The 18,578-nt window shown below is 38.6% G+C and overlaps 2 protein-coding genes across 3 annotated transcripts; both read right to left on the minus strand.

The window, feature by feature from the left end:
• Positions 1-52: 52 nt before the first annotated feature.
• Positions 53-4,308, minus strand: irf8 (interferon regulatory factor 8). Its single transcript, XM_080458623.1, has 9 exons — positions 4,029-4,308; positions 3,695-3,865; positions 3,197-3,380; positions 2,940-3,040; positions 2,641-2,698; positions 2,223-2,270; positions 1,690-2,082; positions 1,425-1,540; positions 53-1,009 (listed from the first exon to the last, which is right to left on the minus strand). Exons 2-9 carry the CDS (start codon positions 3,863-3,865, stop codon positions 812-814), a joined length of 1,269 nt encoding a protein of 422 aa, XP_080314749.1. The 5' UTR covers positions 4,029-4,308; the 3' UTR covers positions 53-811.
• A 2,151-nt stretch (positions 4,309-6,459) lies between these two features.
• On the minus strand, positions 6,460-18,479 carry dusp22a (dual specificity phosphatase 22a; the record flags this gene model as incomplete). 2 transcript variants are annotated; one of them, XM_080458391.1, is made up of 7 exons in its annotated part: positions 6,460-8,226; positions 11,284-11,455; positions 12,070-12,144; positions 15,430-15,479; positions 15,797-15,879; positions 16,477-16,510; positions 18,189-18,479. In XM_080458391.1, 7 exons carry the CDS (start codon positions 18,207-18,209, stop codon positions 8,035-8,037), a joined length of 627 nt encoding a protein of 208 aa, XP_080314517.1. In that variant the 3' UTR covers positions 6,460-8,034. The 2 variants fall into 2 exon arrangements, with proteins under 2 accessions (XP_080314517.1, XP_080314516.1); XM_080458390.1 differs by lacking the exon at positions 18,189-18,479 and having other exon boundaries at positions 6,505-8,226; positions 16,477-16,534.
• Positions 18,480-18,578: the final 99 nt, after the last annotated feature.

Below are 18,578 nucleotides of genomic sequence, written 5' to 3' on the forward strand. Positions count from 1 at the left end.
TTTCAAAATGATCAAGTAGAGATAATAAAGAGAAAAGGAATAGCAAGTAATTGAAATGTCCATGAATTTAATATAGTTTGGTGAATAATGACGAGTTCATCAGCCTCTAGAAGTCTGGCCTGAGACAATCGTCACAATTTTGTTGTGGTGATTAAAAGAACAAGCAAACTGAACCAAACCATAATACAATGAGGGTAAAACCAGGTTTAGTTTGGTAAAAAGTTTATTTTAAAATGCAGTTCACAAAAAAAAAAAGACAAAATAAGAGTCTTGTGATACAACAATCTGATAGTAAAACCTATCTATAATTAATTACCCAGTTGCATCTTCAACCTAATGCAAATGTTATCCGTTCATACCTGAAGTATTTACTGTTGCAAAAAATATAAATTTGTTCTATTTATTGAAATAGTTGTTATAAAATGGAAAAACATCAAAGATTATGTCAAATTCAGCTTTGAGAACTAAATCTCCCCGAGGTGGAGGACTGTTGTTTATTCTGTGATCACAACTGGAGTCCCAGTGGTATTTATTAACAATCTGTTCAGCTTGTGTTGTGTGAGAGATGTGATTAGAATTAACTCGGTGCAACACCAGATCGAAACAATCAAACAGAGGGGAAGCACTTATCTATGTCAGACCTGTATGTATATATAAAGTAAAACATACTTATATACATATGTATTATTGTATTATGATGATTTAATTAAGTACCTTACTGTCAGAAAAAAAAGATGTGCCCTAATCTTTTTGTTCATTGATTCGTCTCCTCTATGTCTCTAGTAGACACTGAAAAGCTGCAGTGAAATGTTCAGGCGGTGATGGGCATGTTGTCCCTGTAGCAGGCTGGTCTCTGCGGACCACTGTAGCTGCACAAGTCCTGGTAGATACGAGCCATCTGGTCAGTGGCCACATCGTCGGCCACGTCCAGGCTCGGATTGTTGTAGTAAGGCTGAGAGCGACGCATGTTGACTGAATCCAGCAGGTGTTGACAGTTCACCACGCTGATCTGACACGGGGAGACGAGACAGAAATTAGTTTTTTCCTCCTAATACATCATATAATGGCTACTTTGTTTAGCTCCAAGGGTCAACACTTCCAAGTCAAAACAAAAAAAGTTATACGTGTACTGAACTCAGGACATATTTGAATATTTAAGATTTTGTACTTAAACAGTAATTGAAATTGTGCAGTAATTTTCAATTTTATGTGTGACATGTTGTTTTCCATGGACAGGATTTTAATGTATTGTCTTTTTTATTATTTTTACTGTTTTCTTTTAAGATTTTTTTTTCCTTCTGTTCACACCATTAAGGCCTGCACTTTTCAATTTCCTGATGATCATTCAATAACAATAAAGTTTTTCATGCATTAGGTTGTTATGTCAGTTAAAAACGTGTGAAACGTGATTTGAGTGGTTCTACCTGCACAATGATCAGCTTGCCCTTGGCACTGCTGGGATCAGTGAGCTCCTCTCCAAAGCACAGGGTTACTGTTGGATCAGGAGCTGAAACGTGACCGTCCTGATACAGCTGCAGCGCTGCAACACACAATTCAAACAACCTTTGTAAGTCATCCATCCACCTTTGCCTCTTGCCTGCTTGCAAAAACGACATCAAATGAACGTGTTCTGCATTTATTGGGACTGATCCGAGATGTTCAATAACCAAAGTCCTTGTAGAGCCTCACCTTGAAGAAACTTTCCAGTGTCAAAAATCTTGACCACAGCATCCCTCTCAAGTTTGCCGGGTATCGGGTGGTAATGTGAGCCCATGTCGACCAACCCGCTCCAGAAGACACGGCTCTGGCAGAGCCTTTTGATGAAGATGCCCTCTTGGTTTGCACGGATCAATACACCTCTCTCCAGGTGACCCAGGAGCTTACGAGTGACATACCGCTGGCGGTCGTACTCGATGAGCTCAACCGGGGGGAAGTGAACACTCTGCATGCTGTCTGAACTGTAGATGGCACTGCGACCCAGGTGCTGTTGTGGGGAGATCCGGCAGCCTTCAGGGTGGGAGACCACCGTGTTGTGCATCAGCTTCCCTTCGTAGTAGAAACTGACCATCATCTGAGACCAAACTGCAGAAGGCAACACTTGGTAAGAAGAAATCCAACGAACTATGTGCTCGTGTCACACGAATAATATCACAGTGTGCACAACTCCGACTTATTTCATTATAGCTGATCTGAAGATCAGAGGGTATTAAGACATTGATTACCTGAACCGAGACTTCCTGATGGCAAAGGCTCCTGTTGCAGTGGGAAAGCTGTGAATTACGGGAGAAAGGTTGTCAGTAAACACAGCCACACTGCCATGTGCTGCATCATCACAAATAGCATTTCTCTAGCACGATCCCACAAAGAAATAAACCTTAGTCAGCAAAGTTCAACAGGATGTTAGTCAATTCTTCCATTGCAGAATTCAACAGTCTGGTAAAAAAAAAAAAAAACACCAAACAAAAAAAAACTTGTCACCAAAAAGTGCAATAACATGCACTTAAGTTTTACATTTGAGGTATCAACAAAAAAAAAGAACTGAATCAACAGTATGGTATTGAGGTTTGTCTGTGGTGAAGGACAAAGACGCCCCTGTGAATATAAATTTTTTTGGGGGGGGGGGGATGTCAATTGTCGTACCATTGATGTTGCCCTGAGGCCAATATTCTGGACTGGCTTGGATGCTGCAGCCTTCCTCCTGTAAAAAGACAACAAGGTTATAAAGATCATATTTATCAACCTTTGATCATCTCGTAGCTGTCAGGGTCAGGTGGGGATGAATGTGTCTGGGGAGTATAACACATGTTGGAGGAGACCGCACCGTGTGGAAAGAGACATGTTGCAAAGAGTAAATGGCAATACAAACATGGTGCACTGACAAACAGATGTGAAGTTTCTTGGTGATGTTTAAAATATGAGTTTCAGTGAAAAGCTGTCACCTCTTTCATGAAGTCTTCTATTTCTGAGGGGCTGCAGTCCATGTCTCTTCCCTCCCCAGAGATGGTGGTCGCTGACATGGCCATCATTGAGGTTTTGCTTTCTGTGAGTGGAAGAAAAATACACCATGACTGTCTTTTTATGCAAGAAAAGACAACAGAGTTTTATATTCAAACAAAATGTCACTTTAAAGAACCAGTAAGACAACCTCTCTGGAAACGGTGAAATAACAGCGTTAGTGTGACAAACAGAAACTCACGCTTCTGCTCCTCCTCGGGAACAATGCGGTACACTTTGTAGGGCTCAGAGATGTCCAGCTGTGACCTCTCAGTCACCTCCTCAAAGTCAGGACTTTTATTTAGGGCACAGCGAAGTCTGGTCTTCCATGTTGCAGGTTCAGCTTTGTCGCCCTCTTTAAACTTGCCTTTAAAAACAGCCCACGCCTGGAGGAGGAACAACAGACACCAAGGTTTGAGCCACACACTCAAAAAGAAAGGTTTTAACTTCTATAATTAAAAAAAAAAGAGAAAAGGATACAAAGGCTTTACTAAGGTAAGGTTGTTTTAACATGTACAATTGTTTGCTTAAAATGAGTGGGGGGAAATATACTCAGCACTAGGCTTCTAAATAAACACACAAAGCAATAGGAAGCATCGGGGTTGTCAACCACAATGAATGGCTTTTTCTCGGAGCGCTGCGCAAAAACAGAAAATGTTCAGTGAGCGGTTGAAGAAGGTACACAGAACCGTTTACAGACCTTAAATATGGATGCGTCTACTTCTTGATTGTAATCCTGTTTTCCGGCGTGTTTCCAGGGAATTCTAAACATGATGCGGCTCTCGTCTTCCCACTGCAGCCCAGAGTACTGCCCACTCTGGATCTGCTCCATCAGCCACTGCTTCAGTCTCCTACCTCCAGTGTTTGACATCTGATTGGAAAAAAAAAATCAAAAATTAATTATGTGTCTCTAACCCGGAGAAATATGATTCGTGATCAAATTTTTTAAAAACCAATAAATGAAAGTCGCCACTATTCAGATCAAAGTTGACAGCTTCCATTGATGAATGGAAATGAAAAGTAAAAGCACTTACAGTTCGACAGGCAGCTGCTCTTTGTACTGTCTGCTGCTGACGGATGACTCGCTGTCTGATTTAGTGGACTCACTGTCAGCACGCGCCTATAAAGTTTACCGAGCTCGCTGACATGAATGAAGGCGCTCGCGAGGGTTTGGTGACGCGGCTTCGTGCGCACCAATCAGCGTGAGGGACGCGCAGTGAGGCGGAATTGTTGTTCTTCTAACCTCAAGCATTTACAAGAAATGGCCTGATACTCAAGGGCTGGTTGTAAAGTTGCTGCCCACGCCAAAAGCTCCTCATACGCGGAGTGAATAAAAAAAAAAAAAAAAAAAAAAAAATCTCGAAGAGTCACAAGTTACCTTGTGCTGTGGGGGATTTTTGCGTCGCTCCTGCGCCCACTTATTAGAAACCTCAAATGTGGCCATGCAGGTTCGGCAGGTACCGTTTCCTCAATGGAGCGCATATAATGTTCAGGGGAAGATATCACTATAAAAAAAAAAAAAACTAAGTCAGAAATGAAGGAGTAGACACAGGTACAAATAGAATATATACACTCATACATCAGAAATGATAAAGTTTTCCTGAATATATTTCAAACAGTGACCATTAATAAATCAATAAATATTTAAAACATTTTTTACTTTCATTATATATTGAAATGATAAGATCCAAATATCTTTCATTATAAGAACCGATGTTTTTCCAGGTTTTTCGTTTGACTGGAGGACCTAAATAGTACAGCATTTTAAGAATGTGTAAAATCTTTTCTTTTACGAGTCCAGGAGTAGCTGCCCAAAAGATTCACATTTCTGTGGTTGTAATTCAGCCTTTTCATTTGAGATGTGAATGTATAACTCGTCATCTTTATATTTGAATAATCGAAATGTATTTAAGCCAAACGTTAAATCATCAATGTGAAACATGCCAATGCATCTCATTTGCTTGTTGCCTGTCTAAAATGTGCAGTACTCTCTGTTGGACCGATGTACAACCAAAATAATGAAAGCAATATTCTGTGATAATCATGTAAATAATTTCTTATGCAAAATATGACAAAGAGTTACAAACTAGTTTTTCAGTTTTTCACAAACCAACGTTTTTGTTTGTAACTTAACACACGTTCTGAGACTTAACCATTATGTTGATGTTGTTGTTGCTGTTGTCATTTACTGGCAAACTGAAATAACTGAGTTGTAGCTCCACTTTCATATTGTTTACACACAAGCGAATTTCCATCATTTCATAATTTATTAAAAAGGAGACCTGAAACAAAATTCACTGTGAAAATTCACAAACACACGGAGAGAGAGAGAGAGAGAGAGAGAGAGAGAGAGAGCGAGCGAAAGAGAGAGAAATGTCAAAGAAGAACATAGGAAAACTGTAATGTATTATCACGCTAATAAAGTTTTACACTAAGGTAGTGATGAAGAATATACATGTTAATTACTGTTATCAGTGTAGCTGGTCTCAACAAAGAAATTAATTGCTAGGAAACTGTGTTTTCCGGAAGTTTGGTAAACTTATTTCATAGCAGTTTTCATTATTGAATTAATTGTAATCTAAGAATAATAATTTTACTTGAATATCTATCTTCTTATTTCTTGTTTATTTTTTGTCAATGTTTTATATTGTCTTTTATTTTAACCTTAGTTGCTTTATGTCATCTCGTTTCATCTTGTTCTATGACTTGTATACATGGGCTACTTACAATTTTCTGACATATCCCTCTGTCCCATGCTTAAATCTGTTTCCTCGACAGATTGATTATTTATGTTGTTGACTGACTGTATGCACGCACGTACACTGGGAAGCTACAGATGAATTGCCCCTTGTGTGATGAATAAAGCAAGTCTGAATTGAACTGAGATAGGCATGCGTTTAAATCTCCATGTGTAAAAGTTGGTTGCTCCATTTAATCTAGATTGTAGATGCTACATGTATGTGTTTTGTCCAGTAGACTGGGGAAGTAGTATTAGTACTGAAGCAATAGAAATGATTTAGCACCCGATTACATCCTGGTACAATAATTCCAATACATGCAAATTAATATCTTATCCCAGAGTATTCAAAAAATTTTAAATAAAAATTCCACATTGAAGAAGTTCACATTTGACTTTTACCTTGAAAAAAATCTCAAAACCAATAATGGATTTTCTAAAAAGTTTTCCTTTTTTCCTCAGTAGCCGAGTTTAAAGTATTTTTTGGACATAGTTGGGTGAAAACTAGACCAAAAATGAACCACACGACTGATGTGGTCTCAGTTATAGAACTAGGTGTTTGAAATTTGATTTATCTGTATTGTAAGAGTGACAGTATCTTTAAATAAAAAATTTTTTAACTGCGCTTGTGATCAAGTCTCATTCAAATGCATTATTGCAACACACTCATTTCCTGGTATAAAACCTTTTCGGGGCACCTATAAAATGACTTTGAGGATTCTCTAAATGGGATTTTAAAACCATTTTAACAAGTAATTTAGACTCATTTCTTTACACAGTGTTGATAGTACAGATTTATTAGCGTTTCCCTTTTTAGTCAATCACTGCATTTTATTATAAAACACAAACAACCAAAACATAAATACAGTTAAAACACAATACTGCACCCTAAAAACAAGGAAACAAACCAAAGAAAACAACCTTCTTTGTCACAATAAAACTTTAAACCAGAGCTTCATTTATATCAGGAAGACTTATTCATTCAGAGATCCTTCATGAGAAGTTGTAGTTTAAACTCAGCTTTAGTTTAAGTAGCGTCACACTTAAATGAACATTTTGCCAAATCTACTTTCAAACTTCTCCCTCTTGCTTTTGTGACATCAGCCGATGAGATCAAATGGAGCTGCTGCAAATGCTTGTCATCGCACATGTCAGAGGGATGTGTCACCAACTGTAAGAACAAGAAACACAAGGAATTGACACTAACAACTCTTCTGCTTTCATATTTCACTACTCTCATGTGTTCACTGTGCATTAATGGCTTTGGCTCTTATTGCAGATGTTCGCACACGGCCTGGAATATTCCTCAAAGAGGAACAGAACGAATATAACTCGAAGATGGTTTTATTTTGGCCAATGTCCCTTTGTGCTTTGGTACGCAAAACGTTTAAAACTTTACAAACGCGTCTCGGCCTGGCAGTGTGAGCCACTGGATGGTCTGTCCGCCCCCTGTGGCCCCTTGTTTTATTCTGTGCAGCCTGCGATTCGATCTAAAATAATTACTGAATTATTGATTTAACGGTTGACTGTCAGTTTATGTAAACCACATTCAAACCATATCAACAGTAATTACTGTATCACAAAACATATTTTCAGGATAAAAAGAAATGCATGCATGTTGATTTAATAATCCTAATTTAGATACACACAGTTGGTCCAATTCATTTAATCAACAGCATGACATTTCTTTTTTCCTGTTTATGTCAGTCCAACACCCACACCAGCTTCACATTTCTGTAGTTTACTACTGATAAGTTAAGATTTCAAATTTGTCCAGATGACTGTCATCCATTTAAGTTGTGATATCTAATGCGCATTATTATTTTTAATTTGATAACACTGGGCATTAGAGATAATTGTAGGCAAAATGTTCGTTTAAGACAAAGATAAGTCAAGTCTTGAAGGTTAACTGAGCTGAACGTTGTAAAGAGTTCCCAGGGAAGTATCTGTTAATCATTATGGCTAAAGGTGTCGCGGTGTTTAGAAGAAGGCGTCTGTGAGCACCAATACCCGTGTTCTAGCTTCAGGGAAGTGTGGCAGGTACTAGTCGTGAATATGAGTCTGGAGCATGATTCTAGATGGAAATCCATGGCTTACAATTGGTGGGACGGATGTACATAAAGTGGGTAAAAGTGCGTGACTCTTCGCCTGATATCTATAACATCCTATATTTCTATAGTCATCCAAAGGCCATAAAGTTGGACACAGTTTGGAGTTGATTTCGGAAATGAGCACTGAATAGGAGGTACTGCTATTTCCAGGCAGCGTTGGGCACAACTTTGGCAGAACCGGAGTAGCAAGATTCAGCTGCTGCCGTCGGGAGGTTCTGCTTTGGAGGGAAGACCGCTGTCGCCGACTCCCTGGCTGATCCAGCGCTGGTCAGCTCCTCTCCTCTGGCTCTCCTGCTGCTCGGTGTACTGGCTGAGCAGCGCGCCCACCTGCTCCTGGTCGCTGAACGGACTGGGACGGAAACTGGAGCGTAACCATGCTCGATACTGAGAACAAGAGTTAAGACCGTTCATTAAGTTAAAACAATGGTGTTTTGTTTTTATATACATAAAAGGTGCATGTAATAAAACATCATCAATATGAGCTTTGACACCACCGATAAAATATTTCACTTTGTGATGTTCATGTGAACCAGAATTCTTAGAAAATACTGTAGTATTCTGATATATTGCGAATTCATTTGTCATGAGTTCTAAGCTTAAAAAAAGGCTTCAAATATACCATTTATGTCTAATAAATATAAAATATTTGAAAGTTTTGCCGTTTGAATTAATTCATGGAAAATCTTAACATTGCATTTAGAAACTGATACAAAAATATAGTTTTCTTCCTATTAAATAGCAAATCTAAACACAGCAAATCCATAAATGCAATTGAAAATGAGTAGTGCCAACATAAACAGAAAGGTAGTGTCTTTAAACAGTGAGTTGTGTTTCTGAGTATCAAACGTGATCATTTTTTTCAAAGGTTTTCATTCTTAATCCCATCAAACATGGTTCAAACAGTTATGCCAAGAAGTTAAATTCAATACCCGAGTAGCAGAACTAAAATACACACATTAAAAATTTCAGTTTTTAGTAAGACAACTTATTCTATTCTTCTTTTTTGTGTTGCATGTCGTGCCACTTTATGGCTGTAAATATTGTAGATTTAAATGTGAAGCGATAAAGTCTGAGTAATGTTTTGGACTTTGGCAACTGCATAAAAGTACAAACCTATTTAGTAGAGTTCCAGCATAGGAACAGCTTCTACAAAACAGTCATGTAAGCTGATATTAAATATGTTCAGGGTGGTAATTAATTAATTAAGATGGTATGATGTGTTGAAGCACTGGGAGGATATACGCCACCGAACTGCACTGCATGTGTAAAGGTTGTGTTTTTTCAACTCAGTGCAAGGACACCGTCATAAAAGGAGAATGTTCTGCAGAAATTACTTACAGAAAATAATACTTAACATTGATTTAACAATCAATTTATCAATACCTTGCTATTTCTGAAATGATACGCAATATTCATGCCTTTTTATTTGTCCCTCTGAATGTAATACACTCATCTTTCAAAAGATTTCTGTTCTCCTTTTCATACTGGCGATACCTCAAACCGAGCCATTTAAATGAGTATAATGCTCATTGAATGCTATCGAGTCATAAAGACTTCCTTAAAGACGAAATTATTAGTCATTGTTATAATATTAAAGACATGTACAGTTGATTTCGACTCCGCTCACTCTCATAAACCAAATACTTTTAATTAACCAGACAAATTAAAAATGAAATAAAGCTGACCCGTGATTCACCATTGGAGTTTAGTGATGATAAATCAAACAGCAGTATTCATTTCTAATCTTTTTTTTTAGTTAAAGTGTACTCAGTGGAAAAACATTCTGTGTGTAGATTTTCTCTATGTGCTCCAGTTTCCTCCCACAATTAAAAAAAACATGCATTTCAGGCTAATTGTTGACTAAATAATAGCCCTTAGGTGAGAAAATGTTTCTGTTTTTCAGTTTGCCCTGTGATGGACGAGGGATCTGTCCAGTATCTAAACAGCCTTCACCCATAATCTGCTGGGATCATCTCCAGTATCCTGTAATCCTAACTTGTATAAAGTAATATATGTAGAAGACAGATGTCATTACAGTTACAATTAAGACAATAAACCTTTTTTCAGATGCTTTTTCTGGACTTTCACTGAATATTTTGAACTGCAAAGATAAGTTTTTTTTTTTTACCTAATACACATTCCCACAGTGTATTTCACCTGCCTCGTTACTGTGACGATATAAACAATGTTTCTACAACTGCTTTAGAGATGCAACCACAGGGTGTTTTCTGGAGCCTTCACTTTCTATTTGAGACAAATATGGGAAAATCACAAATACTGAAAACCCATTTCCCCTTAAATCCTCGAAATCAGTGCTAGGACTACAAACAATGAGCAAGTTTGTCAGTCATGTTGTGTTGCAAGATGCTGACAGTAATGCTAAACACGTGATGAGCAGTACCAATGTAATGCAATCCCAGCAAACCCCCTGCAGTTCCCCTTCTCTACTGGCTCAGTAGCATTGCAATGGAGTGACACGCAAACTGACTTCATAAAATAATACAGACGACAATGATGTGAAGCAAAACATTCACTGGCTGTTTGTATTACTGCCTGTAATAAAATGATATGAGTATGATATCCTTCTCTTATGGGAACTAAAAACTATTCCTTGAACATTTCAAGCTGTGTTTTGAATATTTGTGAGGTCCCGCCTATCCAGAGTCGTCAGACTGTACATTAGTATGATTGGAGGAAGTACAGACATAGAGACAGCGACACGCAGGCACGCATACACAGAGTTACTTTTTAAGAGTTACTTTAAAGTAGTGTTTTTGCTTTTAATCTACTGTGTTTACATGTGGTGTATTAAAATGTTGTGTATTTCATCATTTGTATTCATCTTTTGCTGAAGCTTATATAAGATCATCAAATGTGCTTCAATTAAATAGACTGCCCTGTGATTTTGGCTTCATTTGCCTGAATTGAAGACATTTGACACATAACTTAGTTTAATTTAACCCAGTAATTTAGCAAAATAGACATTTCTTTTCTTTTGTTAATGCCATTACACATTCAAAGTCAAACGAGATTATGTATTCAAAGCTACAGTTTCGTTTCGGTTTTATCCTTGTTTACCACCTCAGGGCTGTATGGCTGGTGGTTCATGGTAAACATGGCCGCAGGGATTACAGGTTTACAGTGAACACTGCAATAACCAAGGATGACAGTGCCAACATTCACAATTGACACTATAACCACAAAATGCATGAAAACTGAGATTGCTGCATGTGTCATATCCTGTGTTTAGGTGGCACAAAACAATACCTCCTACACGCAAATATTCCCAGCAGTATTTTACATGAATTAGCTCCTGTATGAACATAAAAATATGAGAACCTAATCTCACACTAACGAAACTAAGAATGGGGTTGAATGCTTTTTGTAAGAATTGTACGCAGGTTTATTTGCCTTCTCATTGATTTTCATACAGAAACTTACCTCTGAGACTTGTGTAGTCTGATACTCCTGCAGCTGCTGCTGGAAGCCACAGTTTGGACCAACAAAAGAGCGAACAGCTTTGACTGCGGACAGACACTCCTCCCAGTTGTAGTGAGTGACAGTCATCAGGTAGGCCACCACCATGGTGGTGCTCCGGGATACACCTGCAAGGCTAAAGCAACACCAGATTGGGAGATTGTCTGTGGTCATAAATGACAAGAGCATTTTGGAAAGTCTTACTGGTGACAGGCAATTAAATGGAAAGGCTTCTAATTGTTTGATAACCTGCCTCTTAATGCAGGCTACTATACAGACTGGTTGTTGAATTATTATGTAAATGTTTAATACTGAGAGCAAATTTATTAAGAGTGCCAAACATGCAGCCTGCGGGTTAATCCTTTACCAAGTGTATATAATGGTTATAAGTTAGAAAAGAAAAACAAGAAATGAAAATGTTCAATTGGACTAAGAGATTAACCGAATTTGTTTGCTGAGGATTGCACGGTTTCAGTGAGACCCAGAACTGCAATGCCCATGATAATGCAGCAAAAAAAACCTATAGCTGGAAAACTAGTTAAAAAAAAAAAAAGTAGTCCTTGCTTTAAAGGTATCACTTTACTGGTCTGACTTCCAGAGTAAAATCAAATTTGGTTGTATGTGGGCCCTGAACTAAAATGAGTCCAACAGATTAATAGAGGAACAAAATGTTCCTTCCACAGCATATAAATGCTAACAACCTGAGCTTCCAGGAGGGAGGAGGTCGGAGCTTTGGACATGAACACCTACCAGTGAACGAGACAAGATCCACCATTCAAGCGGCACTCATGAATGAAGCTGATGCACTCTTTGAAATGTTGTAATCTAGAAGAGACAAACAACAAAAAGAAAGTTCCTTAACACCATTGATGAGGATCACGTTACTGAGGTGTCTGGTGCAAACTACAGCATTCAACACTCACACTTTGATCATTGCATGAGGGCTGCAGAGCTACAATCGGATATCATGTGGTAGGATATGAGAAAAGACACCTTGAACTGAGACTCGTGTTTTGAGGGACCAACAAAACCACTGTACCAACTGAGACTGTAGATACTACGCGATCGTCTTAATCGGAGCGAGACTCCTAGAACTGGTGATTTACTGTGTGCCGAGGAGTGGTGATTTCTCTTTCAACTACTCCAAGTTATCATGTGAGAAAGACGGTTGGGTCTGCCCAGTCGGCGACTCTGTGGTAGACCAGAGCACAGACAAGGAAGTGACTGTCTTCATTTCTGTCTATCTGCAAAAAACGCATCAGTTTCCATCCTTGATTTATTCTACATCAAAACATTTTTAATGAATCATTTTAACTTTGCAACACAGATACAGTAAACGAGTTCCTGTTTTGTTGAAAGAAAACACATGAATGTATTAAAAGATGTTTATTGTAAAAAAAAAAAATAAAAAAAAAACATGGCAGAAATCGTCAGAGCCTGGCCCCTTGTGGTTGTTGAGAAATGCAATACAATGTAACTGCTCCCTAAATGTCCTACATATTCACTGTCAGGAAACACTGATGGTGTTTTTGCATAATCAAGAAGTGCTGGGCTGATAGCGCCGTCTCCTGAGGAGCAGATGCTGGTTACTCAACAGCAGACAGAATAACAGACGAGGGTTAAAATAGACTGACTGTCACTTTTCTTTTTTCCTCCTTCCTGAGATCCAAACTCCTCTGTAAAACATGTCTCCTCAGCACTTTGCTCTGTCTTCCTTGCACATAGATTTCCGGCAGTCTTGTTTAATATGCAGAAAATTACCTTGTGACACAAAATTGAAGTAATTTTGTACCAAAACTTTTCAAGGAAGAAGTTAAAGTACTCTTTATTCAAGAAGAACTGCGTCTAATTATGAAACTGCACGTAAAATAGTGAACCTAATGAAAGAAATGAAAAGAAAAATGATAGCCTCTTCTTTGTGGACTGAGTCAAAGTCTTTTCTTTTAGAAAAAAAATCCAAAGAAGTTTACACCTTCATACTGAAATTTAAATTTACAATAAACAAAAGCCAGTTTTTCACAAGAAGGTTAAAAAAAGAGGAACCCCATATGCCTGCATTAATATGTCTGTCTGATGTAAAGCTTAGATTTTTCATACCACTTTAGGAATAAGCAACAACAAAACATGACTGTGGACAAACATACAAAAAAAAAACCCCAAAAACATAGATGGGATCAAACTACCTGCTCAGATATCTAATCCATCCTTCAAAAGAAACCTACTTCTGCAAAAAAGCAGATGTTGCAAAAGTTATACCATTACACAAATCTGAAGTTAAACTTGTTTTTTTACGAACTATAAAAAGTATCCTTGCAGTCACAAAGTTTAAAAATAATAGAAATAAAACTGTTATTCACTTTTTTTTTCACAATAAAACAACACAATTTGCAGAATTTACATTAATCTAAAAAAATATCTGATTAAAATATCAAGAAAATGCAAAAGAAAATTGTAAAGGGGGCAGATGTTGACTGCTTACTGGTATTGCTGTTGCTTTTCACCAATTTGTTTCACCAAATTGGCAACCAGAGGTCACTATGGCCAGGCAAGAGCTTTGGTGTCCCACAAGGATTGTTATTGGGACCCAAGATTTTTTTAAACATTATTTTTGCAGGTTTCCTATTTTTAGCATTTATAACCTTGTATTAGGGACGGTAATGTCTTAAGTTGACTGAGACAAGACCAGACATGTTCTGCCTGGTCACTCTGACAGCTTGTCTCATATGGTCTCTTTACATTTTATTCCTTAATCAAGGCAACAGGATCATGACAAATAAAACCAACTGTAAATGCATTTGTTACAGCTTGCAATTGGGCTGTGGTTGATCCACAAAGTAAATCCCTTCCATGCAAGCAACACAATGTTGTTGCCAGCATGAAAAATACAATTATAGAAAATGCATATTGCACGTCTTGATTTTGTTTGTGGGAACGTACAAAAAGAAAATATAACAATCTGGGAAAGAGCATGAGGACGATATAAAGTGTATCAATGGATATAACTTCTTTTTCCCGTGAGATTTGTTGCTATTTTGGTCAAATGCAGGTTGTGACTCAAGATATCATCTTCAATTTCCTGTACAGTATGTAATAAAAATGACTGAGACAGTGACTGCGTACTAAAAACGGACTACAACTTAACTTGGCATAATTATCTAATTATGTTTTCTTTCTCCCAAAGACAGCTTCAAACCTGACAGTTGCTCCCATGTCAACAACCTCAGCTGTGTACCTTACATTTGGGAGGGACCATGAGATCTGACCATAGGGCCCCCAAAGTACAGTGGGGTGACGGTTTGCAGCACCCACCCATCAGTCAGACCAGTGATTGTGACAGAGGGGAGCCCTGGGTGGTCGAAGCAAACAACCAGATGTCACACTGAGGTTTCCTTCCTCTGCTGCCTGAGGGAAGGATTGCTTGATTGCGACAGTGGAGGTCAGACACTTCCAGCCCAACCCAATCTGCTACCAACCAACCACTAGACCTTGATTCTCATGAAGGGAATAATAGCCTCAAAACCTGGAAACCTCCAGCCGACTTAATAAGGCTCAAAGTCACAATGAATGTTCTTTGTCTTCAATGGTGGATCGATGCAGCCCATTCTGAGAGGTCAACCTGTAAAGGACCAATGCCCTACCACAGCAGGAGAGACTACATCTAAGGACCTCACCAATTCCAATACAGATCTTAAAGACACGAAAATGCTTAGGCTGCAGTTTGTAGCTGATGCTTCTGCCTTTTGGCCTCTGTTCATGCCAAGTGTTCAGTTCAGACCTCCAGCAACTAATGTTGCATAAGGTCAAAGACCGTGCATTGCAAAAAACATCAATATCATGAATAATGTGTCATCTTAGCAGCCACTGCAAGGGCGGGGGACAGCTCATGTCTCTTTCAACATCGAGACAGACAACTGACTAAAAGTGACACATTAAACACATTGTATTTCTCTCTGACACACACACACACGCACTTAACTATTTATTGAAGACACCTGTGTGTGTGTGTGTGTGTGTGTGTGTGTGTGTGTGTGTGTGTGTGTGTGTGTGTGTGTGTGTGTGTGTGTGTGTGTGTGTGTGTGTGTGTGTGTGTGTGTGTGTGTGTGTACTCACAAGTTCTGGCTGGACGCATCAGCTGCATGAATGCAAAGATAAGTCATGTCCTGGAAAACATTCAACAAGAACCTGGATCAAATGGAGGGACATTTAAAGACTTCTTCAATGTTTGTTAAATCAATCAAACAATATAACGATGTCACGCTTAAATTACAATCACATGGGAGAAGGTAAAAATACACTTTTATTACTCGGACCTACCTATTACACAGATTCAAAAGTGTTACACTGGAGGCAATTATGAATCAATAACTCATCACTACCCCCTGCTGGCTCTCAAGGCTAATTACACACAGGACTACATTAATCATTAGATTTATTAAATGGTCATTAAAGCATCAAATAAAATGAATTTTCCACTGACCTCAAACACGGGCTTTGCGTTGTTGTACACAGACAGGATGTGGGTGATTCCATTCTTTGCTAGACTCTCCCTGTTTTCAGCATCTGTGATGAGTAAAAAGAGAAACATATCCCAATGGACTCGTACAAGTGCGTCGTACACAAACCAAACATACCATCAGCTTTGATGAGCTGCAATGTGAACCACTGCAGAGGGAGGTCTGTTCTTGTCATCATTTGGTACAGCTAGTCCTCTGGTCACTTGCACTAATTTTAGCCACCATACTTCAGCCATCATGTGGAGCGATCAGCTAAAAGTAGAATACTACAAATCCCCCAGTAGCTGGGAATGGATTGTGCCTGGCCAGAGTGTCAGACTCACAACTATAAACTTTGATTTTATGTTAAACAAAAGTTTCTGTGTGTCAGACAGGTGACATGTTTTTAGTGACAGTTCTGTATTTGACAGAATCAGAATGTGATACTTGAAAGGTGTGTTATAAATGTTCAACATGTATAGAAAACCTACATACAATAAACCAGTTGTACTAGCTGTGAAGTGTACACCACAATACTGTACAAGTCTCTCCACTGTTCATTCATGTATGCATGTATACTCTGTAATGGTGGCCTTACATGTTGGTAGTGAATCTCCTCTGGCCTGCCGGACCAAAAAACTCAAAGGTTACATGTTTTTCTTACCTCTTATGTTTCCAAGATAGAGCCCATCAACGACCTGCGAAGCAAAAGTCACAGACATGCTGCATTTAGTCCTTCATTACAGTTCAGCTTGAAGAGGTTCCCTTGAAGAGAATGACTGTCTGGGTCGAGCCAGATTGGATTTAAGGCTTATGGCTAAGAACTCGCTTTCCAGCAAAGGAAACGTTCCCTCTCACCATACAAGGCCTGAAGCAATGCTGCATGATTATCAGGATGAAGTGATGAGCAGCAAGCAGCAACCGAGTGTTGCCGTGCAAAGATGAAATGGGATAATAAGGAGCTGGATTAGAGGAAATATCTGATTAAGACAATCCATAACATGGCAGTGTTAAGTTTTGTTTTTAAATAAATAATTTGCTGGATTTACGTTTTAAGAGTAACTTGCTTATGTGAATTTTCACTTTTTTTTGTGGCTGAGCATTTTCCCTAGTTCCCATGATCAATGTGAACATTTCAATGTCACCACATAATACATGAACATATCATAGAAATGGTAAATGGTATGGTATGGTACATAACATGTTTCAGCTGTGTGAGCAGCCCCAAAGCACTTTACATTGTTCATTGCTTTCACACATCATTGGAGGCTGCAGCCATGCAAGGCACTGTCACTCCAGTGTCTTGCCCAAGGACATACAACAATCGAACCTACAACCTTCCGATTGGGAGACGACCGCTCTACCATCCCAGCCATTGAATTTAGATATGCCATGCTTGCATTGCTCATACAGGGAGGAATAAATCTGTACAGATGCAGAGGTGGAAACAAAAGTTGAGCACAAATTCAGCTATTTTTAACAATGCTTAATCTGGACTCAATTACGACTAAAATAGTGCTGTAAATGAAATAGTGAAAGAACAAAGTTCTTTAGTCCAAGGACACCAAAAGTATGTTATTTTTCTACTATATTTGAAAGACTTGTTAATAGTAGGCATTCAATTTGATTAACCTGCATAAAATAGCCAAACTCAAAGCACAATTCTCAGACATGTCTTAAAAATAGAAATATTGACATCTGTTTCATAACCAGATGTGGATATAAAGAACGATTTACAATTAAGATTAGGGTCTTAAAATGGAGACAAGACTGTTTTTCTGGGATTTAAACTGTAGAAGAATATAAAGGTAGCAAAGTAGATTAGATGGTGTGAATTTCAATTAAATTACATGTTGATAAAGTATTTAAAGGTATTGTCAGAACCCAAATCCTACTTGATGAAATCAGTGCTAATTGTAATTCAGTTTGATTTCACCCTTGTATAGGATAGTAATATTGTATTCATGCAAATAAATACCTAGAGAGTATCAACGCTATCATGTAAATAAGTACATTTGTCAAGTGTATGAAACACTGATGCAAAGTTCAGGTCGTGAGGATTGTCTAAATTTAGCACAAAGAAATAAGACCGCAGTGAAGTAAATACCAGTGAAAATATCGTCATGCAGACCGAATATGCAAGTCTTCCTCTTCTGGACATTATTCAAAAAGAGAGGTACAAGCATCTGTACCGACGATCCACCGTGCACGTCAACAGATTTAAATACAGATCGTATCATATCAGTGTGAAACAGCAAACATGACACATCATGAGGGATCAACGCAGGCGCACACTGCCTCAGCCATGAGTTTTATCCCCTAAAAGATGTCCCTATATAGCATTATACTACATAACCGAGATAAACACAGTCCTACCTTATTCATTCCATTGCCCATGGTGACTCTGAACCAGTCTGCGGACGGCTACTGCACTTTAATACGACAAAAACAGCTGCGATGTGTCACCATGGACTTTTGATCAAAAAAACGCCAGGTTGGACGGGAAGAATAAAAGTCATGAAAGCTTCTCGTCAAGTCATTCAGTTTAGCTTCTATTCGGCAGCATTATTGGATGCAGGCGCTGTGTTTATATCAAGACTGGAGCCAAGCCCCTCTCCAAACTACAGTCCCGTCACGCTGGACCTGCTTCCGGTTTGTTTAGACGTAACGTGTCACGCTGCAGCTCATCCGGTAAGTGACGTCAACGCGTCGCAGACCAGTTCGAGCCGCGCGGTGAGGACATTCACCTTCGCCTGCAAGCGCACC

Source organism: Lipophrys pholis (assembly GCF_963383615.2).
Source record: "Lipophrys pholis genome assembly, chromosome: 2".
NCBI lineage: Eukaryota > Metazoa > Chordata > Actinopteri > Blenniiformes > Blenniidae > Lipophrys > Lipophrys pholis.

Coding starts and splice junctions, on each gene's coding strand:
- irf8 (XM_080458623.1), bottom strand. CDS start 3,865: ATGTCAAACACTGGAGGTAGGAGACTGAAGCAGTGGCTGATGGAGCAG. Junction 3,381..3,694: donor TAGACGCATCCATATTTAAG/GTCTGTAAACGG, acceptor TTCCTCCTCCAG/GCGTGGGCTGTTTTTAAAGG. Junction 1,541..1,689: donor CACTGGAAAGTTTCTTCAAG/GTGAGGCTCTAC, acceptor TGTGTGTTGCAG/CGCTGCAGCTGTATCAGGAC.